Source organism: Misgurnus anguillicaudatus, chromosome 24 (genome assembly GCF_027580225.2).
Source record: "Misgurnus anguillicaudatus chromosome 24, ASM2758022v2, whole genome shotgun sequence".
NCBI classification, from domain to species: domain Eukaryota; kingdom Metazoa; phylum Chordata; class Actinopteri; order Cypriniformes; family Cobitidae; genus Misgurnus; species Misgurnus anguillicaudatus.
Genome location: NC_073360.2, coordinates 8,996,428 through 9,024,008, shown reverse-complemented (window position 1 = coordinate 9,024,008; position 27,581 = coordinate 8,996,428). Strand labels below are relative to the sequence as shown.

At 37.4% G+C, this 27,581-nt stretch overlaps 1 protein-coding gene across 2 annotated transcripts; it reads left to right on the top strand.

The window, feature by feature from the left end:
- Positions 1 to 4,550: 4,550 nt before the first annotated feature.
- mfsd1 (major facilitator superfamily domain containing 1) lies at positions 4,551 to 27,198 on the top strand. Of its 2 annotated transcripts, XM_073862582.1 has the most exons (17): positions 4,551 to 4,805; positions 4,894 to 4,946; positions 5,124 to 5,236; positions 5,336 to 5,378; positions 5,545 to 5,612; positions 5,690 to 5,798; positions 9,273 to 9,375; positions 10,018 to 10,121; positions 11,305 to 11,411; positions 11,540 to 11,596; positions 12,999 to 13,155; positions 13,374 to 13,471; positions 13,648 to 13,760; positions 15,047 to 15,094; positions 15,177 to 15,228; positions 24,918 to 25,029; positions 26,981 to 27,198. In XM_073862582.1, the coding sequence occupies exons 1-17, from the start codon at positions 4,655 to 4,657 to the stop codon at positions 27,038 to 27,040; spliced, it is 1,548 nt and encodes a 515-aa protein (XP_073718683.1). In that variant the 5' UTR covers positions 4,551 to 4,654; the 3' UTR covers positions 27,041 to 27,198. The 2 variants fall into 2 exon arrangements, with proteins under 2 accessions (XP_073718683.1, XP_073718684.1); XM_073862583.1 differs by lacking the exons at positions 24,918 to 25,029; positions 26,981 to 27,198 and adding an exon at positions 23,011 to 24,843 and having other exon boundaries at positions 4,558 to 4,805.
- The last annotated feature ends 383 nt before the right edge of the window (positions 27,199 to 27,581 follow it).

The following is a 27,581-nucleotide window of genomic DNA, read 5'->3' as shown; positions in this document are numbered from 1 at the left end:
GAATGTACTTCTTAAAGAAAATACTGTCTTTTAATGTCCATAGTAGAATATTGTTGATGTTTTGGGAAGCTATTATTGAAAGCATTGTGTCATTTTGTGTGATCTGCTGGTATAACACTGAGGCCCAGCAAGTAAATTATTAGGAATAAAGTTAAAGATTATAGATAGCATATATAAAGAAAGAACGTTAAATAAGGCTAACATCATTGTGAATGATAAGAGGCGTCCACTATCCAATGAAGTGCTACCATCAGGTTAAAGATACTGTATCCCTAAATGCTCAAAAAATTGGTTTAAATTTTCTTTTATCCCAGTGGTTCTCAACTCCAGTCCTCGGGACCCACTGCTCTGCATATTGTGCATGTCTCCCTTATTTAACACACCTGATTCAGATCATCAGCTCGTTAGGATAGATTCCATGAACTGAACCGAATGTGTCAGATATGAGAGACATCCAAAATGTGCCGAGCAGCGTGTCCCGAGGACTGGAGTTGAGAACCACTTCCCTAAGCAATCAAGTTTTTTAATTCTTCTCCGTCCAGTGTGATAAATAGTTGCCAGACTATACTATTTTTTTTTTTTTTTTTTTAGAATATTTATTAAAAGATTTTTATGTATATGTTTTTTTTTATACTGAACCGAACAAGGTTTTAGAGAAAGGCTTAAATCTAAAATGCAAATGTTGAGAGATACATTTTATTTTATCTTTTAAATAGAAGATAAAGAGCAGTCACCATCTACTTGACAATTTTCATATTTTTATTCAAGTGCATTATATATATATAACGTCATTATATATACATACGTCATCAAGACTGTCTTATTTCAGAATATTAACCGTTATAAAGTTGACTTATTCATAGTTTACAGTAAATTGTTGTAATATGCTTTGACTTGCGAATGTACGGAGCCCTTCTGGTCACCCCCTGGAAAAAATAAAACAATCCGTGATCACGGTTTTGTAATTCGTCCCCTCAGTTTATAAACCGTACTCACGGATTATTAAACTGTTCCCTCAGCTTTACAAACCGTGCGCTCGGATTAATAAACCGTACGCACGAGTTAACAATCCGTGCTCTTAGATTTGTAAACCGTACCATCGGTTTTTGCAGTCTGTACCCACGAGTTTGTGGACCGTGCGCGCGCTTTTGCGGTCTGTTCTCACGGTTTTGCTGGCTGGATTTGTGGCCCCTCCCTCATTTTGGAGGTCGCTGTTCATTCTTGGTCATTCTTTCCAGGTTTCCTATATTAATGTTTGATATTTTCGGAAATTAATAAAGTTTAAACCGTGTTAAGCTGTTTTATACGTTCCTAACTGGAAACGTGCTTTAATATTTACGAAATATTTTAATCGGATGCTACAGTGGGCAGATATCTTTGTGTAAAATTGGCATGTTGTTTGGATTTATTCATCAAATGGGGTGGGTATTTGACTAGCAAATGATTTCTGCATGTCCTATATATTTTGGTCAATATACTTAGGCTTGCTGTATATTTTCGTTTTTGATTGCTCGTTTCGAATTCGTATTTTATGTATTTAACATCAACTTATTAGGTAAGATTAAAAGATTACTAAGAGCTGCACAGTTATGGACATATAGGTTTTATATACCTATAATTCTTGATTGTTGTAAATCAATATTATTTGCATTTAACATCAACTTCATGCCAAACTTTTATTATGATTTACTTAATTTTTTGGTGAAAAATTTTTACATTATGTTTATTATCTGAGCTAATGTAAGCAAAAAAGTAGTTAGAAATTAAGTAGATCACATGTTAATTTAAGGATCAATGAGAAAATATTAATCAAAGGAAACTTCTGGGATGACAAACATCTGAGAAACTCTTTAAAAAATCCAGATAAGTTTGGAGTTTATTAATATTTAAACTTAAAATTTGTACTTTGTTAATTAAATATTGTCTTTGTCCTTGCGTAAAGTTTTTTTATCTGAATACTTGAAGTTATACTGTTATATTAACTGGGTAACAGCTTTCTGTGCAAATACTGCTAGAATAATCGCGTGACTATTTGTATTGTACGTATTTATTTAGGTCACCAAAGTGTTAAAATAGCTGTGCTCTTTGAAATGTGTGTAAAAGAATCAATTTCTGGTCATATTTTTAATGCACAATGAGCGGGTATATGAGCCACACTCTGTAAAACATTTACTAAGTTTTAGTAAAACATTTTATACTTACAAATACTGAGTAAATTTGAAAGCTTTAAATCTGGTATTAACAATAATTAAATTGATTTCCTATTAAAAATAAAATTGAGTAAAAATAAGTAATTGCAAATGTTAAGTAGATGTAGCTGTTTTTTATGAATTTTATTTAAATAAAAAATGAGTTGAATTTACTTAATGTAAAGTGAATTTATTTCATACCATCCTTTATGAACGATGAACAAAGCAATTGTACACAATTGTTTTATTGAACATTTATTTACACATGACATAACTCTACAGTCATCATGAAACTCCAAAAATGCCAAACAGTACATGTTACAAATACAATGAGCTGAATAAACTCTGAGAGGTTGCAGAATCACTTCTTCATTCCAGACAGGTGGATCAGCAGAATCCTGCACCTATATTGTAAATGTAATTACTCATACTCCACACTTACCAGGATTTTTGAGGAGATTCGGAGATGTTTATTTTCTGCAAAAGACGCAATTTCATCTGCTGCTGAATAAAACCCGTTTGCTTTGTTGATTTTTAAATTAACACGTGATCTACTTTGTTTGCCTATATTTACTCAAATAATAGGCTACAATGTAAAAATGTTTGATTGTCGATGTTATGTTGATGTTAAATACATAAAATATTAATTTTAAATGAGCAATTATTATTATAAGTTTTAAAACGTGTAAATATTTAAGTGTGAAATTCTCAAATATATTGATAATCAGATATAATAATATTGATTTACAATAATTAAGAATTATATGTATATAAAACTTATATGTATATTATTGTGCAGCTCTTAATAATCTTTTAATCTTACCTAATAAGCTGATGTTAAATACATAAAATATGAATTTAAAATGAGCAATTAAAAACGAAAATATATAGCAAGCCTAAGTGTGGCATTCTCAAATATATTGATTAAAATATTAAGGATATGTAGAAATCATTTGTTAGTTAAATATTTATTTTATTTGATGAATAAATCTAAATAACATATGTTAATTTTACACAAAGATATCTGTTTACTGTAGCATCCGATTAAAATATTTCGTAAATATTAAAGCACGTTTCCAGTTAGGAACGTATAAAACAGCTTAACACGGTTTAAACTTTATTAATTTCCGAAAATATCAAACATTAATAGGAAACTTGGAAAGAATGAATAAGAATGAATAGCGATTTCTAAAATGAGGGAGGGGCTACAAATCCAGTTAGCAAAACTGTGAGAACAGATTGCAAAAGCGTGCGCACGGTTTATAAATTCGTGGGTACGGATTGCAAAAACTGAGGGTACGGTTTACAAATCTAAGAGCACGGATTGTTAACTCGTGCGTACGGTTTATTTATCCGAGCGCACGGTTTGTAAAACTGAGGGAACAGTTTAATAATCCGTGAGTACGGTTTATAAACTGAGGGGACGAATTACAAAACCGTGATCACGGATTGTTTTCTTTTTTCCAGGGGGTGACCAGAAGGGCCCCGTACTAATGTACTCCTCAGTTAATTTGAAATAAACCAGGCTTGATGACGTCTGCATACGCGACCTCGGGAGGCTGCAGCCTTCGGATTGAGAAACGGCCTCAGTTTTCGGTGAGTTTAGACTTCATGCGATGCTGCAGGAACCGACAAGCTGATGGTTCAAAGTATCGCGAGAGCTATATGAAAGCCGGCTTCTTTGTATGATTTCTCGAATCGGTCTCGCGGTACTTTGATGTCATCTAAAATTTCGGTTCTTGCGTCGCCGCATAAAGTCGAACACAGCTAACGTCTAGCAGCTAGCTGCTGCAGCCTTCCGAGGGTTGCATTTGTAGGCTGCAAACATTATCAAAACTGTCTTATTTCAGAAAATTAACCATTATAAAGTTGACTTATTCTTAGCATTACATTCGCAAGTCATAAGCACATTTTTTTATTATTTTTTTAAGTCATAAGCACATTACAACAATTTACGTAGGCTTGATGACGTATGAAACCTCCATGTGTGACCTCCAGAGGTTCGGAGCAGGCTTCGGATTGAGAAACGGAGCTTGTTCGACTTCGTGCGGCGACGCAGGAATCGACAGCCGGGTTACGTCAAAGTAGCGAGTCGCGGAAAGAGGAGTTTGCTTTTAATCATTTAAAAAAGAAATGGAACTGTATATTGATTCTATAAGATTCTCTTTAAAGCAAAAGGCACTGAAAACTTTAAAAATGTGTACCTTATTTAATATTCTATTGTAAATTCCCCCCTAGCATACCCTGTATTTGTATTGTTACTGTCAATATTTTTTGTTGATATCTGTTGTTCATTTATTCAATAAAAAAAAAAGTTTGCTTTTAATCGCTCTCGCGGAACTTTGACGTCGTCCGGCTGTCGGTTCTTGCGGCGCCGCAGGAAGTCGAACAAACCTATGGTCGCTGTTTGTTGTCGCGTGACCAGAAGCTGTCACATGACAGTCATATGACCGGGTGTTTGTGAAATGGCTGCGTCGCGCGAGCACCGGTCTCTTCTGAATGAAGATGACGATGAAGATGATGAAGGTGTGGTGGAGAGCATGAGCCCGCTGTGTGATCCGCGTCACCTGCTGCACCGGATCGTGGTTCTGTGCTTCATGTGTTTCCTGGGCTTCGGTGAGATATACAGTCATGTACCGAGTTACTGATCACCTACTGATTTATTTACTGTGCCATGCACTGATTTCTTTTTTTTATCTTACAGGAAGTTATTTTTGCTATGACAACCCGGCTGCTCTTCAAACTCAAGTCATACAGGTTTGTCTGTCTGTCTGTATGTCTGCTGGGTCATGAGCTGAGATGCTGACAGGTTCAAACTCTGTAGGAACTTTTACTATTGTGTCATGTGACCGTAATGTTGACACTGTTTGAGAGTGGTGTGTGTGTGTTCTGGATATCACCCTGAACTCTGAAGTTTTTTTCTCTCTCTCTCAGGATATGAATCTGAACACAGCTTCTTTCATGCAGTTGTATGCGTGGTACTCGTGGCCAAACGTGGTTCTGTGTTTTCTTGGTGGGTTTCTGCTGGACAGGGTCTTTGGCATCAGGTGGGTCCAAAACAAAGTTTCATACGAATTCAAATTCACGTCTGCAGCTCTCTGATAATGCTTGATGAAGGTATAACACAATGTTTACATTGTTTTCAGGTGGGGAACGATAATCTTTGCATCATTTGTGTTATTAGGACAGGTGGGTTATGACACACGGGTACAATTTTCTTTGTGGGGGGGGCGCAAAGGGATGCGTCCTACATGCAGAAAAGTTTAAGTAACCACTGGTCTGCAGTAATCCTGCAGGCTTTATTGATTTGTGACTGTGATCAGCTATTGAATGTCTGTTCTCTGATGTTGTACAGATCATATTTGCTGCTGGTGCACTGGTCAATCATTTCTGGCTGATGGAGGTCGGACGCTTTGTTTTTGGGTAAGATGCGTCTGTTGGTCAAATCTGTTTATGAATGAAAGCGGGCCTGATTTTCTGTATGTTTATATCTCTCTCAGTATTGGTGGAGAGTCATTGGCTGTGGCACAGAACACATATGCAGTTAACTGGTTTAAAGGCAAAGAGCTCAACCTGGTGTTCGGTCTTCAGCTCAGCATGGCCAGACTGGTAAGAAAATTAGTAGTGGTGAATGTGTGTATATTACTGCAATAAACTACTGTTTATGTAAAATCACACTCATTTGACTTTTCACTTGTAAAACAGGTGGGTCAGTATGATTGCACAGTAGCTTAGGTACATCTAAAGCCCAACTTAGAGTCGTGCGTAAGTTCTACACCGTAGGTTATCCGTGGCCTGTGCGTAGCCTGACGTGCACCTTGCCAAAATTTTAACAGCGCTTCAGTTCTATGCGGATCGCAAGCATTGTGATTGGTCCACTAGAACAGTGACTCCCAACCAAGGGGGTATGTGAAGAGTTTCCAGGGGGTACGCAAAAAGATTAATATTTTGCTTTGATCTTATTTACTTTTAATAAAAATGTCTCTTGTTTGTCCAGTCACTTACATAAGATTGATTTTTGTGAGGAAAGCATTGTAAAAATTAGTACAGGGTCGCAAATAAGCGACCTTGCCCGGACATCGTAATGAAAATGCGGAGTGTGAAATTCCAGCTAACAAAGTAAAAGTAGGCTACACTATGAAAAACCGGGGGATGAAAGATGAAGGTTTAAAAGAAGTTTTGAAACGCCTGATTTGACGACTTCTCGTGATTTCTCCTCCTTTTTTCTCCGATATTTAAAACAAAAAGTATGTTCCTCTGACAAACTAAATTTAAATACTCTCCTTCAATTAATGTTGCATCTTAAAGGAAAACTTCTACAAATGCATATGCAATAAGGTCGCAAAAATAACACATTTTCAGGGCTACATATCTACTGCGTGTCTTTAGTAAGTTCAGTCGTTATTTAACGCCAAAATGATGGTTTGCGCAAGCTGTTAGTAAATCTGGCCCTTAAAGGGGTCATATGACGAAATTTTTAAAGATGTAAAATAAGTCTATGGTGTTCCCAGAGTCCGTATGTGAAGTTTTATCTCAAAACACCCCACAGATAATTAATTATAGCATGCCAAAATTGCCATTTTGTAGGCCTGAGCAAAATGTGCCGTTTTTGGGTGTGTCTTTTAAAATGTAAAGGAGCTGATAAAATGCTAACACTTGCGGTTACACGTGTGGATATTGCCTACCAGCAGTCTGCATGCGTGTTTGCACATCGACGACGCAGAAGTATATATGAAAACCGACACTATCCCTACGCCGTCGTTGCTACACTGTAGGACGTACGCACAACTAAAATGAGCCTTTAACTCTCTCACAATTCCTCACATGAAAAAAAAACGGATAAATAAATCCACTATACAAGTATTAAAGGGATAGTTCACCCAAAAATGAAAATTCTGTCATTTCCTAACCCTCATGTCAGTCTAAAGCCATATGAGTAACTCTGTTATATTTATTATGTGTATCCTTGGACCACAAATCCTTAAGTCGAACGGATATATTTGAAGAGTTTGGTTCCAAAACGGGATAAACGGCATTTAAAAAAATAATTAGTTACTGCCAAAATCAGTATTATATCAGGTCAGTATTTAAAAGTAAATTCTTAATTTTACGCAAATACATTTTCCGCCGTGTTATTCTGTCATCTTTTTTCCCAAAACGCAATAAACGCCACTCCACCTTTTCTGCAGAGTGCAATAAATCCGCTCCACAAATTACAGCGCGCCATTCCATACATTGTAAATAAACAATGGCGGCGCGTGGAATACACAGAATCTTAGTTTTCCTCATCTTGTAATTCGTGATGAACAAACAAACAAAAACAAAATAATACTTTTGATGGCATTGATGAACCTGTGGTGGTTTTCTGTGACGGGAATTAAACGTAAGCCATCAACATCTAATAATTTACGCGAGAGGCACTCGGAAGCCGTTTGCTTGTTCCCCCGACAGCATCAAGCTTCCGTCATGCTAACACATTGACCCCAGGGGATCTTATGAAAAACTTCACATTATTTTACGCGAAGCCAACGAAAATCGAGAAGGACCAACATTTTTTTTACAGCTGATCGCTGTGAAAAATGTTAACCAATGATGTCCCAAGTATAACCGCAGCAATGCCTGTGTTCTTAGTTTTTTAAAAGTAAGTGTTTTGGTTAATGTCGTTAATGTTTATTTTTTTAATCAGTGTATACCACTAGCCAACTAAAGAATATAACATGGCAAAGATGAATGCACATTTATATATTGATTCAATAGATTTAGAGCATTTTTTAAAAAAAATATTCGTTTTTATAATAAATCTTTTTAAAAATTATGGAAAATAGTGGTTTTCATCTTGTCACTTTCTTGGTATAGAAAACACGTTTTACTGAAATTAGTCAAAATGGATTTATTGCGTTTTGGAACCAAACTATTCATTTTTAGCAATAGCCAAAAATAGATTGCATGGGTCAAAATTATCAATTTATTTATGTCAAAAACCATTAGGTTATGTCAAGATCATGTTTCATGGAGATATTTTGTAAATGTCCTACCATAGAGTAAATATATCAAACTTTCTTTTTGTGAGTGGATGCAGTTGATAATAGTCCCTTTCACACATACAGTCTTTACTGGTAATTTACTGGGAAATTGCAGTTAACATGTCATGTGTGAACAGAATCTTTCCGGTAAATCAGTGCTGCCAATTAACCAGTAAGAGAGATTACCAGTAATTTACCGGTAAGCGCTATGTGTGAACGAAAAATATAGAACGGATGACGTCAGACCGCGCTGGCAGCTTCGGGACAATCATAACGTTTTAATACAGGTGAAGCGATAACCCCCGCACTGTTACGGACGTTTCTGCACACATGCTGCTTAAAAGTCGAGCACACCTGAAGTTAACATCCACATTTCTTCACCAAAGTTGTTTAAAACAGCTTACCATCTATTTGCCGAATTGTCGACGTTCTTAGTACATTCTCTGTGAAGCCTAATGTGCAAACTCAGGTTCCGTTTGGCGTCGCCTGACGCAATATTGTTTGGTCACGGACGCGACCGTCAGCGTTTGCCACAGATGTGAAAACAACTAAACACGGAGAGTTGATAACCTTCCATTGCTTACAAATACAACACTGAGCTCGCCGGCCGCACGGAACAGGTAACTTCCGCTTTCTCTCCGAGTTTACCGGTATTTTGATACTGATGTGTGAATGATGTCTTACTGGTAAAAAGACAGAATGGCACTGCATGTGTGAACATCACATTTTTGTATTTACTGGTAAATTAATTCTGGCAAATTCATGGTAATTTACCAGAATTACGGTGTGAAAGAGGCTAATGACTTCATTAAGAGAACTTTAAAGGTGATTTTCTCAATATTTAGAATTTTTATTTGTTTCACCCTCAAATAATTGTATGTCGGGCAAATATTGTCCTATCCTAAGTTAAACCGTACATCAATAGGGGGCTTATCTGTTTTCTGTTTATTTTCAAAATTGACCCATAGGTTTTGTGGTCCAGTGTCACATATGTATGTGTGAAGATCTGAAGTTGTCATTGTACAGTATCATAACCCCCCCCCCCCCTTGTGTGTTTCAGGGCAGTACAGTAAACATGAATGTCATTGGTTGGGTATACAGTCGTATTCAGATGATGGTGGGCTCAGCCGGATACACCACACTGGGAATAACACTCATGATCTGTAAGAAAATGCTCTTATTTATTTTTGGGGGGTGAAATGTGATCCAGACAGCTCTTATAAGACTCTTCATGTTTGCTACAAGAGTCCATATAATGTTAGTTGAGATCAGTCATTGAAGTGTCAAAGCAAAGATCATATCATGTGTTTTGAAACTAGACACTTCTTCTGTCATTTAGGCACTCAGCTCTTTATACAGTGTTGAGTTTTTCACTTCTCTTATTGTTTCATTTTGCTTCTGCTTATCTCTTAAATCTCATTTCCCTCTCACAGTACACTTTCAGATGAGAGTTTAGTGTCTGGGTGAACATGGATCTTAAAGTGAAAGGATTGCAAATGTATATTCGGAATTTGATCTTTTTATGTAATCTATCCATTTTCATGTAATCTATCCATTTGGTGATCATTCAGTACTGTTGTGTTTATCAAAGCAGTATTACTATTTGATATGATGTGTGTACCATGAGAGCACATGTAGATTTATTATTTGTGTTTAATAGATCAGTTTGTGTAATTCTGGGTAGTTTCAAACTTGAGAAGTTCAGAAGCTCGGTTGTGAGTGGATGAGCTTCAGACATACACTTCACTCTTTAATATAGTGTGATGTCATGTGTTTAATATCATTTATCATTTGTGATGGGACAGCGGCGTCCACGTGTCTCTTCTCACTCATATGTTCACTGGTTCTGGGTTTCCTGGACAGAAGAGCAGAGAGGATTCTTCACAAGGAGCAAGGAAAAACCGGAGAACATACAGCTCATCCAGATCTTACAAACATGCACTGTATTTTATTCAGCATACAGCAATATGACATTGTGCTGTGTATAACCGAGGGGCAACCTTCAGATCTCTCTGATGAAGCCAATACGGAAGTGATTTAAACTGCAATTCATCGACTGGCCGCTAGAGGCATGCTCCAAAAGAGAGTCAATTCCCATAGACCTCCATGTTAAAATGGCCAACTTACAGCAGAAGATAATATGTTTACAGCCTGGTACAAAAATAGTTTTTAGTCTTTATAGCTAATTCTGCCCTTCATGACAACTGTGAGGGGGTGAATTTTTTTGTAACTCATCCGTTTAAATTATATTTAGCCTTAAAGGTCACGTTCTTCCTGATACCATTTTTTAAACCCTAGTTAGTGTGTAATGTTGCTATAATAGCATAAATAATTCCTGTAAAATGATAAAGATCAAAGTTCACTCCCAGGCGATATATTTTCTTCAATAAAATTCCTCTTTAAAAGCCTACAACGAATTGGCAGCCCTCTATTTCCTGCTTTAATGACGTCAGTAAAACAGTTCGTTGACTAAACTCCGCCCACATGAATACGTCAGTCACCAGCTTTGGCTCAAACGGCTCTGCTAAGCTAAGCTGCTATCGAATCACAACACACTAAACAAACTACAGAATCAGAACTTGATACGTATTTCTGAAGGAGGGACTTCACATAACAAGGAAGACATCAGCCTGTTTTGAGGACAGTGAAAACAGTGCTTTACAGATAAGTAAATTGTGTGAAAAATACCGCGTTTTTTACACGTGAAGCATGAACACATGTTATATTTCCCACTATAAACACAATCAACGCTTCAAAAGCACAGACAGAACGGGAGCTTTAAAGTTCAGCATATTTAAGGGCGTGGCCACTTGAGTGACGGTTGAACAGCTACTGCTGTCATTAGTCGAGCTAGGCGGGCGTGGTTTCAGCAACCAGTCACCTCAGCTTTACCCACGTCCCGCCTTTTTACCCATTTCCGGATGTCCGCGAATGATGCACGGTAAAGCGCGCCAAGATGCCGATGGCAGACACCGCCTACTTTAAGCTTCAATAACGATCTTCAGAAACCGTCACAGACACTACGTCCATCTTTTTTTACAGTCTATGTGTATAACCCAAACATTTGCTGTTTTGCTTGTTATTTAGGAGAAGTGATCAAGCTTACAGATGTAAAGGATTTTCCGCTTTCTTTATGGCTTATCTTCATCATATGTGTGGGATATTACGTGGCCATCTTTCCATTTATTGGACTCGGCCAGTGAGTACGCACGCACACACGCATTTACCAGACTATTTCTGACTATCTTTGTCATGAGATGGAGGAATAATATAAAAATGTAATGTGCAACACAGTTTAGGTCATGTTTGTTTTATTTTCACTTACAGAGTCTTCTTCATAGAGAAGTTCAGTTTCACTCCTGTCCAGGCCAGAGCCATTAACAGGTACACACACATGTTGGCTTATTTAAATTGGAACAAACTATTAATCTCTTGTATTTAGACCGCGTTTGAATCTGTCTGCATATCGCATGGCTGGGATGATTAATTGTGCGATTCTGCTTGCTATGCTTCTCAATGAATTCATGTGAAATGCCGCTACATCCAAAAACCAGAGGGCGCTCTTGTGCAGAAACTCAATAGATGAACCATTACACACGCAGCTCCACAAAATGCCTATAATCATATTTATTTCGCTGTTCATCAGACTTTTTCAGAAGACAGTATGAGTATGAATCGTGATTAATCGTCCCAGCCCTAATGACCGCATTCAGTTTTGACTCTAGATCACCTGACTGTGTTTAAATCTGACTCCAGACCATATTCATTTTTCTCTCAGTAAATGTTTAGGAGATTTGGGGTTTCTCACCTATAGATGAATATCCTATACATTTTACGTCATTCCAGTTGCCTGCCGCCATCTTGAGTACCTACCGAGTACCAGTAGGCTACTGACAAGCATTGGCTAGCTTGCTGCGATTTACGGATTTCTTATCTTTTACTGTCTGATTCTTACGGATACGGGAAATGACAACATTTCGCACATCGACTGTCATGAAAAGAAACGCTACTGTAAAAAAATATCTTGGTTAGGGTGTGATGCCTACTTGATCCCTGATGCGTTCTTCCAGCCGCTGTCCGCTGCTAACACTATTTTTACAACATTAAAACTTTGCTCGAAGTATCACCTGGATCTCTACACATGGACGCGAGCATTGAGAACATTGTTTGTGTACACAGAGTTTACTTAAAAGAATGTTTTGTATAACTGACTTTGGCTGTTATGGTGTCTGCTCGCCATCTTTGCCAGACATAAAGAATCGATTTCCCAATGCGTATAAATGAATCTCATATGAGGCTCCTTTTTCAACTAGAAGGTTAATATTGTTTTTCACTTGCGACAAAACAACAAATTTTCTTTGCATTTATTTGGAACTATGCTTTAGGAGTTATCCATCTTTACTCTCCTCCCTCCTTACGTTGCATTCGGAGATCGATACATCTTGACTGGCAAGATGGCGGCGAGCGGATGCCAAAACAGACAAAGTCAGTTGTTTAAAACCTTCTTTTTAGTAAACTCTGTGTACACAAACAATGTTCTCAATGCTCGAGTTCACGTGTAGAGATCCAGGTGATACTTTGAGCAAAGTATCATGTTGTGTCGAACCTTCTTAGTGTTGTAAAAATAGCTAATAGTTTAGTGTTGTAAAAATAGCTATATGTAAAAATAGACTTCAGGTACTGAAAATGGCGGAAGACAAATTTGAGATGTGAGTAACATCAGCTGATATTCATGAATAAATGTATATTTAAGACACAGCTTTTGTTTAACTTTGTAAAATTGCAGTGTAGTGTATATCATCTCAGCCCCTGCTTCACCTTTGTTGGGTTTTGTGGTTGATAAGACGGGCCGGAACATCATGTGGGTTCTGTTGGCTGTAGTCACCACACTCTTCTCTCACGTCATGTTGGCCTTTACCCTCTGGAACCCCTGGATTGCTATGGTAACCTCATACTAAACTACAGTATATCAGTGGGATGATTGGCATGATAAAGAGTGGACTTGTGCACTTGTTATAAAATGATTACTTAATGAAAACTAATCAAAAATCAAGATCATTAGAAGAGATGTGAACTGAGGATAATCTATTTGTAGAGTGCAGTTATATCTTCAGTATTGTGTGTTTTAACACAACTGTATTGACTAATGTTTGTGTTAAAGTCTATCTTAGGTTTGTCCTATTCTCTTCTGGCCTGTGCACTTTGGCCTATGGTGGCATTTGTCGTACCAGAACATCAGCTGGGAACTGCATATGGATTGTAAGTGTGAAATATTGAAAGGTTTGATACAGCAGATGTGTTATAAGATGATTAAATAATGCATTACTGTTATTAGTGTACATCTTAAAGATGAACAGACCTATAGTATTCAGTTATAGGTTTAACTTAGATATAACGATGTTCTTGAATTGTTCTTGCTTTTGTGAATGGTGTAGTATGCAGTCTATACAGAACTTGGGTCTGGCTCTCATCTCGATGGCCGCAGGAACTATCTTAGATACCAGAGGATATCTCTTCCTCGAGGTTTTCTTCATTGCCTGCGTGTGTTGTGAGTATGAAACGGCATTAAAGTCATTTTAAGGAAGTCGCGTGCGTCACTGCACCACCATATTTGCAACGCCTCCAGGTCTTGTTAAAATGAGACCTGTCGATTCTGCGCATGTGCAAAGTCTATCTTTCAAAGGATTCCTTTTTTTAACGTTTGGCAATTGGCTATTTTTACTGGGAGGCGGGGCTAGAGGGGGCATTCTGACTGTTGCGATCTCCCCCATGCATATCAATACCAGTGACGCATCTTGTTAAAGTGCACCTATTATGCAAAATCCACTTTTACAAGGTGTTCGGACATAAATGTGTGTGAACAAAACTACCGTACAATAAAAAAATCAACCTGCTTCTTGTTTGTTAATCCCCATTAAACGAAAGCAGTCTCATTAGACATGTCGTTTTGATTCTCTTATCAATGTGAGGTCACTGACAGTCCTGCATTATCATAGTTTCCACCTTCAGGGAGTTGTTCTCTCTCCACTAGATACTATTGTATCAGACTGTACTAAACAGATCTATTTTAACTGAAAGCACTCACTGTCTGTTTGTAAGAAAGTAAGGAGCTGTAGCTCATTTGCATTTAAAGGTACAGACATTAAAACCTTTTTGCTCCCACCAAAATAGGGGCATTTTGGACATGCTATAATGAATGATCTGTGGGGTATTTTGAGCTGAAACTTTACTAAAACATACCAGGCAAAGACTTATATTTCTATTGTAAAAAGGCCATAATAGGGGGCTTTTAATATTAAATATTAATAATAATATTATTAATATTAAATTGTCTTTTATATAAATGTAGCAGACGTACTGTATGTAGGAGAATAATTTTCCAAAAGGATAAATTAAAAAAATCTCTCTAAAGACATCAGAACATAAACACACTTTATTTCTCCTTCATCTGATTTAACAGTTTAAGTGATTCCACCATACTGCTGTTTCACCAAGACCCAATGCAGTTAAATACCTGTTTAAAGGGTTATATAAGGGTTATATATCCCCCGGTATTCCACCAACAAATATGCAGTGGGATAGATCTCTTTACTGGACCACTGGTTTTGTATATTTGTCATAGGTCTATACTTTCTGATGGAAGAAAGAAGCCAGTAAATCTGTATGTTGTTAGAAATCTGAATGAAATAAAAAGCACAGGTTTGAAATGAGAGATTCCTGTGATGTTTTATTCTAATGTAGATGTGATGATTGTGTATTAAATAGGTGTCACACATGTGATGTGATGATGCTTTATATGGTGGTCTGATGTTTTCTCTCCGTTTTATTTTGCAGTGGCTTTGATCGCTGTGGTCTTGTTGTATCTGTATAATTCTTATAAAGGTAATGTCAGTGGTGAGTCAGTGTTAATAAATGATTTCATGAGTCAGATCCAGTATTTACCTTGACTTGTGTTGTTTATCAGATGGAGAACTGAATCTGTCTGCTTCGTCAAGAGCTCAACGTACTAAAGCTGAGTGAGTATACAGTTCAATCTCACTTCACTAATCACCACAGACAGAGTCACACTTGAAAATCTCTCTCAAAAGTGTCTTTTTTAATTTGTTTTCTGTATGGTCTACTCAGAATTCTTAACAAGTTTTTGGCCCAAAATGTGTCAGATTCAGTATTATATAACACTTATTTCTGGTTTTTGAATCTGATTGGCTGAGAAACTTTTTAAGCCATGTAATATCCCCTCAGTATTATCATGGAAACCGCTTCACGGTTTGTATTATTCTGCCAGTGGTCATTTGAGAAACGTTAACGGTAGGGGTGTAAAGATTAATCGATTCGTATCGATGCATCGATTATACAGGCGCCGATTCGATGCATCGATGCGTCCGCAAGAGGATCGATTATTAATGTGTTTATTTTGCCGCCTGTCTGCTCGCCTGTCTATTTTCAGCATTCGCTCAGACATATGCGTACAACCAACTATTAAGCTGCGCGTGGCGCTCACTAACCTCATTGTTATCTTCTATGTCACACCGCTTCACACGCGTTATTAAAGTTTCACAGTCTGTTGTTCACACACATTGCAAAGTCTTTTAAAAGCGATGGAACCGTAAGCGCAACACGCAATTTCTGTTTGAGCCTTTGTCTAGCCCACAGCTGGATGAATTGAGACGCAGCAAGTGACCCGCGCTGTCTCGATGAGTAGGAAGTTTTCATAAAAATAAGAACATTAAGCTCTCGTCTAGCGAATCCAATGCTGTCTAAATGGTCATTAAACATCTAAAATAATCCTTATCTGTACGTTTCATGAGAAGTGTATACTGTCCCAAATCCATAATCTAAAGCAAAGATGCGTCTTCATTCACTTTCGGTTTCGTTTTTAAAGCATGCAGAAATTACAGAAAATACATTGCTTGATGTTAAAATAATTATTAAAAGAGATAAAGTTTTGGACCTGATTGATGTTAAAAGAGTTATTAAGAGTGACTCAAAAGCAATCTTCCAGACGCTGTCGTCTGACGCGCATGCACACAAACGCGCGAGTGCGTGACCCTGATATAGACATTTAAAATTACAGTTTAAAAAAAATCTGTTTTGACAAGAATTCACGCAGGTATGACATATAATCTGTTATATCTGAAGTGAATGTTTTGTTAACTGTTGAGGAAAAGTATCTGTTGTGTAACATTAGGCTATATTAAACCCTTGCATTAGTCTACATCTTAAAGTGGTCTGTCTTAATGTCAGATTAAAACAATACAAAAAACCATAAATTTAACACATAGTGATATTGTTTTTGCTTTGCGTGAACAGGTGTAGTTCTGTCATGTTTTGTCAGATTCCAACAAATCATGCATTGTTTTGAAGTTTTTTAATGTTAAAGCAACACTATGTAGTTTCCATGTAAAAATGACTTACAGCTCCCCCATGTGGTTGAAAAGCGCAACAGTGCCTGGTATCAGACACTCTTCTGCAGGCAGAGGGAGGGGCGGGGCTGTGTGCTCTACCCTCCACCGCCACTTTCAGAGTGTGCTTGTAGCAGCTAGGAGGCTGCGCAGGTTGCAGCAACAGTACAATTTGTCCAGTTAAAAGTTGTTCTATCACTAAAATAATTTTAGAGACATTATTTAAAGGTAAAAAATGTGTTGCTTTAAATGTTTGTTAAATGTTAACTAATTTAAGAAAATTTGCTCATCCCAACTCAATTTGCAAGCACAGGTCACAAATGATGCAGCAGCAAACAGAAATGGAGAAAGAATAAGGTCTTCTAAAGGAAAATTAAATATAAAACTATGACTGATGGTTCTGTTGAAAATGTAAACAGGCTGTTGTAAACATACATTTGCATATAGCATAAATATTTGTCCAAATCCATGTTGATTGGAGCATTAAAAACTTTAAAATTTTTTATCTGTTCTAAATTTACCCTAATTTAACATTTTTCATCTTTTGACAGCCCTAAAAAATATCTAGAATTGAATCGGATCGAATCGGATCACGGGGAATTCTGAAGAATCGAAAAGAATCGAATCGTTGACCTAAGAAATCGGAATCGGATTGAATCGTCATGAAGGCGCCGATTTACACCCCTAGTTAACGGAGGCATTTTTGACTGGAAAAGCTGCCACCACTCACACATTCAGCTGCACAAATGCTCTGAAAGCTCTGAAATGCCTTTCCAAGGCAGAAAGGCATCAAGGCACGTCCAAATCCAATGTTAGGTTTACTTCCTGTCTCCTGAGATAGCTTCATCGTCTTGTCCCACAATTCTATCCGTGGGGAATGTAATTGGTCAAGCCTGGTTGAGTTGAAGTAAAAAAATGAAATGGCGGTCAAGAAGCGTCTGGAGCATAAATGTAGTGCAAATAAAGTTATATATTCACTTTTTACAACTTCTAATTTCATTTCTAGCAAGAAATTAGTATTGTAGTTTTCAAACATGGGTTAGTTGTCACAAAGTCGCTCTCTGTTTATATTTAAAACAGAATTTCATTACGCTGGCTATAAAGGCTGTCCGATTGCATTTCCCAAAGCTGCCTTAAAGGCGCAAAAGAGGATGTTTCCGCCGACTGAGAATCCAAAGACCGTTACTGAGTTTTTTAAATAAGCGCATGCGCAAGAACAGCCTCCCTCCTTACAGCTCATTTCTAGGAAACGCCTTCCATAACTCGTGCACGAGTATTTGAACACGAGTGTTTGTTTACCACTGGCATATGCTGTGTTGCGTCAGTGGATTCATTATGTGAAATGATATGATAATAAACACATAAGACGTTAGATCAGTCGACGCTACTCCCATTTCAACTAGCGTGTAGCAGCCTGGTCACTTACAACTACAGTACAAGAACAACGTCGATATACCTGAATAACAGTACAACAATAATTATTCCAAAAAGAAAGAATAATCACTATTACCTGTCATAGAGAATTTTTGCAACCTGCGCGTCTGACACCTCTCTGTTCCTTCATTGCTCTCCAGTGTTGAAATGTTTCTCCAATAACGACTCTGGTTAGATAACATTCTTCTGACAATTTTCTCCTCTTCTCAGCGACTTAAAAACTCTTTCTTTTGCGTCCTCCTTCGGGTTTCTTCTCTTCCATGGTGCAGATTCGAGGAGGAAAGCAGGAGCGAAAATGAAAACAAACCGAAACTTAAGACGGAGTTTCATGCGCTATGCGCATGCGTCACTCGTGTAACGTTACTGGAGCGCGCACGTCTCTCCCAAGAAACGTAATGGCAGTGATTGACAACCCAGAGGGCCAATGACGATTGCGATGATTGCATCAACGATTGGCTGATGTTTATAAGGCCCTACCTTATGCACAGATGACATATATTAATTTTATTACTTTCAGTGCGCCTAATAAATAGTCTTTTATCATTTAGTAAAGACAGTTTCAGGTAACATTGCAAAAATGTATTAAACAAACATCCTCTTTTCCACCTTTAATGTCGCCGAAGTCATTACCTCATGAGCAGTGTGGCAAAATTCTGGAAGTTTTGGAAACTTTCCATGGAAATTACATGGAAAATATAGGATTTGTAGCAGACAGATTCAGTCAGATGTTGAGGAAGCTAATGTTTGTATGTGACGCAGTTTGTATAAATTACCCAAAATGTACAAATAATTTCCTTTAATTGCTTAAGTTTCCAACTTGGAATATTCCAAAATTCCCAAGCTTTGCAACCCTACTCATGAGGCAGCAAGGCCTTAGTTTTCGGACGCAAACTGTGTTTATTAATGTCACAGACACTTAAAACAAGAGCACAATTACTATGATAAACCAGAACAAATGCATCAATCAAACGTGATGGCCAACACTGCTCTTCTCTACTGTTTCGGCTGTATAAGTGACAGTGCATCATTTTAACCCTGTTTAATGGGGGTCTGCACCCTAACTGCATGCACACCACCAGCCACTTTGGTACTGTGTGTCGCTTATCTCTACAATGAGATTGTAAGAAGGCATTCTTAATTCAAGTTGACCAGCTATAAGCAAATAACTGTCCTGTCAGTAAATGACGACGAGAGACAAATGACATAAACACTACTGCTTCACTCTCATTGGTAGTCACTCCTGAAAGTCACTTCTCATTTGCATGAAGTTGAACTGTTCTCAACTTTGTCACGTAGCTGGACAAGCCCACTTCCTGTCACCAAGGGTCATGTCACCAAGCTTTCATTGAAATGAACGAGATCACATTGTTCTGCTGTTGCTAGTCGCTGGCAGTGTGCATGCACCGTAATAGTGCACTTATTTCCATCAGCTATTAGTTTAGACTATAGATGTAATGCACAAAATCATGGTTAGGTACGTACCTCGGTTTTTAAGTCACACAGGGTCCCCGCGGGTCCTTAAAAAGTCTTAAAACGTCTTAAATAAAATTTTCGATTTTTAAGGTCTTAAAATGTCTTAAAATCTGGAATTTCCACTAAGAAGGTCTTAAATTTCATGTCAGACTCTTCATCCAGTGTTTCCCATACATTGTTATATTTCATAGATTTTCTATATGTATTTGTAGTAGTATAATTGTAATATTTTAGTATTAAAACGGCTTAATTCATTGTTTCGAGCGCTCAGCGGCGCCTCTCTCATGCTGCGTCGTGTAGCACCTCACACATGGCACGTGGGGGAAGGAATTAAAAGTGTTTATTCTCTCATATTTTATATATACGCGATCTACAATAATACTTTTACTTTTAAAAGCGCTTATAACACAACAAGACGAGAAGAGCAACGGTAAAGCTCTGCACTGCATGAGACACACAGGTAATGTAGCCAAAATCACCTCGTAATGTTATATCAGTTCTTAAATGTAAATATATGGTGATATTGTCAGAAGCGTTTAGCTATAAATCAGGATTTAAGCAGTAAGTAATGTAGTTGGATTAAACACGAGGGTCGTGTTAACTTATTGGGTCGTGTTTAGTCACTATTTTTTTGTCAGTAACCCTATTTATTTACACAGGCTCTCAAGTCTCACGCATTGACCGTGAGACACACGCATTTCAGTCAGTTCAGACACTCACAGGCCACACCTTGTATTTATCACGCTGAGAAGTAAGAGATAAATTGTCCTGCTATATTCAATAAATGGACGAGGCGCATGGCAGTTCTGTCGAGTTTAGCTGCTTCCTTCGAGCGCCACAAAACCGACACGCAGATGACATCAGGGTACCGCGAGAAATCTTGCGAAGGAGGCTGATTTCAAATCGCTCTCGCGTTACTCTGATGTCATCCACTTTTTTTTTTTTTGCAGCGCCTAATGAAGTCGTTCACACAATGCATCCTATTAGGCAATCAAACATAAACGAGAAGTTGTTTCTGGTGATGTTATCCCGCTGCTAGCACGTTCATTACTAACATGGATTTAACGGAGTGGAAGTTGGATGAGCAAGATCCGATGAATGCGGTAGATATAACCCACTTTTTAAGCATTTTGATTTTACGATTCCTGGACGAAATCCTTGCCTTTGATCAAAGACAATGAAAGCTAATATTGGGGAATAAAGCCAAATTCGTGCTAAATTATTATTGATTCAGTCAAAAACTCCAACATCTTTGCAACCAGAAGCTTTAGTTACCTGAAATTAAGGAAAGTACTAGAGGCTTCCTGAAATATATAAAATGTAATAGAGATGCATTTCATTATTATTGCCCTTTCATCATTAAATGTTCTGCAATACTGTATGTGTACAGTAAGCTCAAGTTAAAAGAGTACAATTCTATAATCCACTTAAAGTGCTCTATTTTCATGTACTAATGTTGTACTTAATATAGCCTACATTTTTTGTTCTTTAGTACATTAATATGAAATATGCTAAAATGTAATTTAAAAATGTATTTAGGTACCACTTGAAATAAATTTGAACCCATCTTTGTATGAAAGATGAGTACACGTTAACTTCAAGTGGTACATTTTTGTCATACGAGATATGTTAAATGCATTTCAGTTCATATTAATGTAATCTCAAAATAACACTGATAACGACACTTAGATGTTTTTAAGATTATCTTAAGTACTAAAGTATAAACTTTGTATTATGTACAAAACTATTTTGTGAAAATAGGGCACTTTAAAGGGATAGTTCAACCAAAAATAACAATACTGTCATCATTTTCTCACTCTCACGTTTTTACAAACCTGTATACATTTTTTTGTTCTAAAAAACACAAAGGAAGATATTTTTAGGAATGTTTGTAATCAAACCTTTAATGAGCCCCATTCACTTCCATAGTAGGATAAAGTATAATATGAAATTCAATTGGGCCCATTAACGGTTTGTTTACTAAACATTAGGTAAAATTAAACAGTTAGCAAAAACTTGAGAATTGGGTGGGGCCGAGGGGTCACAAATACCCCTCTCCTGAAATCTCACTCCAAACTTTTGGTAAAACTTGAGAGCCCTAATATCCATGTCCGACAACAAAACAGATTATATGTAAAAATATAATTAAGTTGTGTTAAAATACAATATAACTCAATTAACCTACTTAAGTCTGTGTCATTAATGTTAATCAAACAACCTAAGACAAAGAGAAAATCCTTTTCTGTAGCTCTAAAAACCCCTTTTATTCTGATCTGAACCATGAGTTTTGTGATCCGTCACACCACTATTTTGTAATGTTCTGGGCTGTCCTCCATGTCTTTTTTAAAATGCTAAGAGGGGCCAGAATTTATAAATTAACTGAAGTACCTTAAAGGCAGATTTTTACATACACAGTCAACCATGTCAGAATTGTTAGGCGAATTAGCACTTAGTATAAAAGTTGTTGTTTCCCTGTGATGTGTCGTGGCTCAGGCGAGCTGTGCCGTGCTATGCTGTGTCGTGTCGCGCTGAACATTTTCCTGTTTTTTATGATAAAGTCTTACATTTTTATTTTAGAGGACTTAAAAAGGTCTTAAAAGTCATTAAATTTGCTGTTAAAAAATGTGCAGATACCCTGTCACTGTTCAGTTTTGGTACAGTTGGGGATAAATGTAAAACGTAAAATTACTTTTTGTTTATAATTAACATTTGTAAGCATAAACATTTGTAAACCGTAAAAACAACGGGTTGATTTATATGAAATAAATTAAAACAAAATAGAATAAAACATTAGGGAGTAATGGAAATTCCAATGCCAACTTGCTGCTGTAAACAAAACCGTGCAACGCTTGTCCCACCTCTAGGGTTTCCTGATTGGTCCACTATTCTGGACCTGACATTGTCCAGATCAGCACTGCCCTCAAAAGTTGAAATTCTTTTAATTTCACAAGGTGTATTAAAACTCAGCACTTGTGCGCTGCAAAAGACCCAAAACATACGTACAACGTTTAGACACATACCTCTAGTGCCTGTTTACATAGAAAAGCAATTGAAAAGTAGGACAGTGGAACGAAAAATCACATTCTCCCATCCAAGTACTAACCAGGCCCAATTATGCTTAGCTTCCGAGATCGGGCGTGCTCAGGGTGGTATGGCCGTAAGCGAAAAAACGCATTTTTAACAAATTTGCGGTCCGCTACTTAATATGTCTGTGTGGAAACTCTTGATTTGAAGTATGGCCCGCACGTTAAACAAGCCTACTTTTAAGATTGCATTCGGTCTCACGATCTTCATGCTGTTGTTACATGAAATTAAAACTCTGCCTGTAAAATCAGTTATGACATTCAAAACATTGTTTTTGATTTATTTGCACACTTGTGCGGTCGAACTGTAGTATAAGCAAAGCATCACTCTCGTAGTCGTGTGATCTTTCTTCCTTCTCATCTGTGTTGTGTTTCATGTGTCTGAACATGTGCTGATGTATTTCAGGTGAAGCTTCTTCTCTTCTTCTCTTCTCTGAGCACCTGACTGGCGTCCTTCATCACGGGACTTCATCACCTTCTCTTCTCTCTTCTATCACACATCACTGAGCACTTCAGATAAAACATCTGAATCATCTCACATCACTAAAGAACTGAACTGATTCTGGGCCTCCGGAGCTCTCTTATCAACCCCATTTTATTTACAGACAAAAGTCTGTAAAGTTACTGCATATAAAACGGGTAAAAAAGTATTGAACACGTCACCATTTTTTTTAGTAAATATATTTCAAAATTTTCATCCTTCATGTTGATAACAACCCATACAATCGTCACATGCAAAGAAATCATACCATAGATGTCCATAAGGACATCTATTGCATGGGTTGTTACCAACATTGGTGAAAATTTCATGACAATAACACCTTTAGAAATATGTTAACTGAGAAAAATGGTGACGTGTTCAAAACTTATTTTACCTGCTATATAAAGTTAAACGTAGCTACACACAGGATAAGCGATGTCCTTCAGAGATCACAGAGATGTTTGTGTCTACAGCCAACACGTATACTTTACCCATCAATAATCTGTTTAGATTTTCTGCATGATATATTCAACATGTGAATATTACAGAGTTCAATACCATTGTTGATGATAGAGAGCCTGTTTTACTTAAACGTTGGGTTTAGGGACGGGGCTTTAGCGTTGGATTTTTATTTTCAAAATCTAGAACACTGCTTTTACATTGTACAAATTCATAATCAAATTAGTCACTTAAAAAAATAGTTCAGAATTCCCGTGGGATCAAACTGGAATAAGATAAGAGCTCACAGCAGATTCACCAGATTTGAACTAGCATGTCAGTTCACACAGCGTTCCTCTAAACCAGGGTTGTCCAGCCCTGTTCCTGGAGGGCTGCTGTCCTGCAGATTTTAGCTCCAACCCCAATCAAACACAGCTGAAGCAGCTAATCAAGGTGTTCAGGGTTGCTTGATAATTACAGACAGGTGTGTTGGAGCTGGGTTGGAGCTGAGGGTCTGCGGGACGGTGGCCCTCCAGGAGCAGGGTTGGGCACCCCTGCTCTAAACAAACCTCAGTTACTGAGATAAACAGACAAGCAGGTGGACTTTCATTTACTTCATCTGTTAATGAAGTATTGATAAATGTTTAATAGTAAATATGTACAGTTAACTCTCATCACAGCTCTTGAGGATTGTCCTATCACAGCTTTGGTAGGGTATTTCATAACCACTGATAATGAATGAATTCATAGTTTTAGAGTCAGAATCAGCCACTTGATCAAAACAATACTCTTCTTCACTATTCATCTCCTCTCTGTTGGGATTTTATGGTTTATTTTTTGCACTTATCAACTGTTTTTAAATGTTTTAAGTGTTTTTTGCACACTTGCATTACTTGAATGATTTTATACTCCAGAAACAGTTTTTGCAAATAATGTGAAAACATTAAATTTGGCTACTTAACAGTTCTTGACTTATTGTGCATGAATTATTAGTGCTGAAATTGATCTACTTTTTAAAAAATATAATGACTTGCTTTGCCTCTAAAACAACTATATATACTTATTCTTTTTTGTATTTTTGTATATTTTAATGTCATTTTATCAGCCAGTAAACAAAGATTTTCGTTTGAAACTGCTTAAAAACTGTTATACATTTTTTATCTCAAAGATCTTGTTGAAAATACCGTAGATCTTTTTTGATTCTGTTAGCTGCAGGGCAGCATATACAGAGAAATGTTGTTCTTTCTAAATCTATAAGTGTGTTTCTGTTAAAATGCTGTCATTTGCCAAAATAATACAGATCTGTTTTACGGATGGAGATCAATTGTTGTTTATTGTCTTGTTTTGTTTGATGTATCTTTTTTTATTATACTATACTGGGTGTTAATCGACAGGGATGCTCAACGTCTTCGCCGCCAGCAGCAGTCACAGGATGATCAAGATCATCTGAAACCTCTGTCTCCATTTGGCCTGCGCAACCGTTATCTGTCCAGACTGGGTGTTCAGGTATTCCAACAACCTCAGTATGAAAACTACATTTAAACTTATCTAGCAACTAACCAGAGCACAGTGCCAGCTCTTTAGCTACTAACCAAAGCACCCTGCCAGCTCTCTAGCAACTAACCAGAGCACCCCACGAGTTTTCTAGCAACTAACCAAAGCACTCTACCAACTCTCCCCCAATTAACCAAAGTACCCTGACAGCTCTATAGTACCTAATCAGAGCAATAGCGGTTCTAGCTTGTGTGGCGCCCTAGGCGATTCACCCCCTTCAGAGCCTCCAACTCAACACCAGTTTTTTTAAAGCTATTTAAATAATTATTTCAAACAAACAAGCACTAAATAAAAAGCACAGAAAATTATTTATTTTCACTAAATTCTAAACATTCCTAAACCTTGACTTTTCTTAAATAAAAATAGCACTGAATCTTCTTGTTAAGAGCCTGTAAATGTGCACAGAAAATACAGTCTAACAATTCTGATAAATAAAATGTAACCTAATTAAATTATAACCAAATATGCATGTCATTATGCACAATGTATCAAACTTTGAAAGTTAACCAAATCAATAACTTGATAACTTTTCTAATATGTTAATTACAACCAAATTAGATTAGTGTGGTTGAAAATTTTCAGCTATACATTATTATAATAAGTATACAATTAATTTTACCCAGTGTAAACTAGATGGACAACAAATATTGTTGCTCTGTGTAATTGCATATGATCCGACATAGCCTAATATAAGTGATATTTATTTAATATATTTCACAATATGCATATTATACTTATAATGAGTGACATGATTTCATACATACATCTCACGTTTCTCCTTATTCTACTTTCTAACATGTCCACCTGATGGCTTAGACTCGAAATTTTCTCTTCTATAATAGTACAAATAAACAATTATATGGAACTTATGATGATAAAATGATGGATGATTATGTAAATCTGTGCAGCGCCGCATAAAGTTGAACATCTGGAGCTTCGGCAGGGCACACACTCATAAGCCCTATTCGGACGGGATTAGTTTTACAGGAGTAGATGTAATGTTATTTTACCACAGGACGTCTTTAACATTGATGGTCAATTCACACATGATTATAAATCTCAGTAAAGCATTCAGTGGCTTGCTCTTTGATATTACATGTGCAAACACGAGAAACCTCAAAGTTGGACCAGGGATGAATCACTCTGTTTAATTTGGTTTGGGAGAACGTCAGTTTAAGAAAAAGTTTGTTACCTCTGAGAAGTGGTTTTAAAAGTCTGTGTAGTGGTATGCAGGAACTAACTTGCCACTGAGTTGTTCCACCGCCTAGAACACAACTGAATATTTCTTTATACTGAATACAATGTCAGTATTGTATTAAAATGAGTATTATCTGAGGTAATTTATCCAGACCTTTTTACAGAAGGTAGAAGTCACCACAAGTTTACACTGACATTGTCCATAATGATTACTGACATGGAGCATTTGGAAGGGACTAAAACAATGAGAAGCTCTGATAAAAAAAATGGGTTTACCCCAACTCCCTATGTAAAACTAATCCTGTCCAAATTGTATTATAGTCTTAAAAAGGTTAACTGTAAAAATCTAAGTCGTGCGACTGAGATTTTGCAGTCGCCCCCTGCCAAATGCCGCCATGGCCAGCTGCCCATGTCGCCCGTGCTTAAATCTGCCACTGAACCAGCTCTCTAGCAACTAACCAGAGCACCATATCAGTTCTCTACCAACTAATCAGATCACCCTGACAGGTCCCTAGCAAATAACCAGAGCACCCTTACAGCTCTAAAACAACTAACAAAAGAACCCCACATCTCTCTAGCATCTAACCAGATTACCTGACAGGTCTCTAGCAAATAACCAGAGCACCCCAACAGCTATGTAGCATCTAACCAGAACACCCTAGCAACCTGCATAATGATAAGGGCTGATTTTTGCTTGCACCGACAGATACCAGACCATTGCTGTCCACATCTGTCTTCACTGGCCTACAGAAGTGTCCTCAAATGAGTCTCAACGCCTTTCTATTTGCCCTTTTGCACATTATTCTTCAACAGGCCTGCCTCTATAGTAAACTCACAGAATGCTGTTACATTTAAACACTGCCTAAATCTATGTAAAATTATTAGCAGGAATAAGAGTACATTTAATAAAGTTTTTTTCATGCAGTATTTGGGTGCTTATTTAAAACAGCAGCAAAAGTTCAGATTTCTGAACTGCGCGTGACCAGTGAGAGGTGACTTGTGTAGTTTTACGCGTGAAGCGCGAGTGATTTCAATGTTAAGTCAATGTAAAGACGCATTGACGCGTGTCAGGAGGTCCCGCGTTACGACGCATTCACACGGGGCGTCAGCGTTAACGCTTTCCATTCACTTTTAATGGGTGACGTCATGCGTTGCCGAACTGAATTGTGGATCCGTCGGCGCAGCGTCAGTGCTGTTGCTCACGGCAGAAGTTGAACATTTCTCAACTTTTCAAGCGGCAATGCGTGCGTCAGCCAATCAGATCGCCTTAGGCAAATTACCTCGACAGAGCCAGCAAATTACGTTTA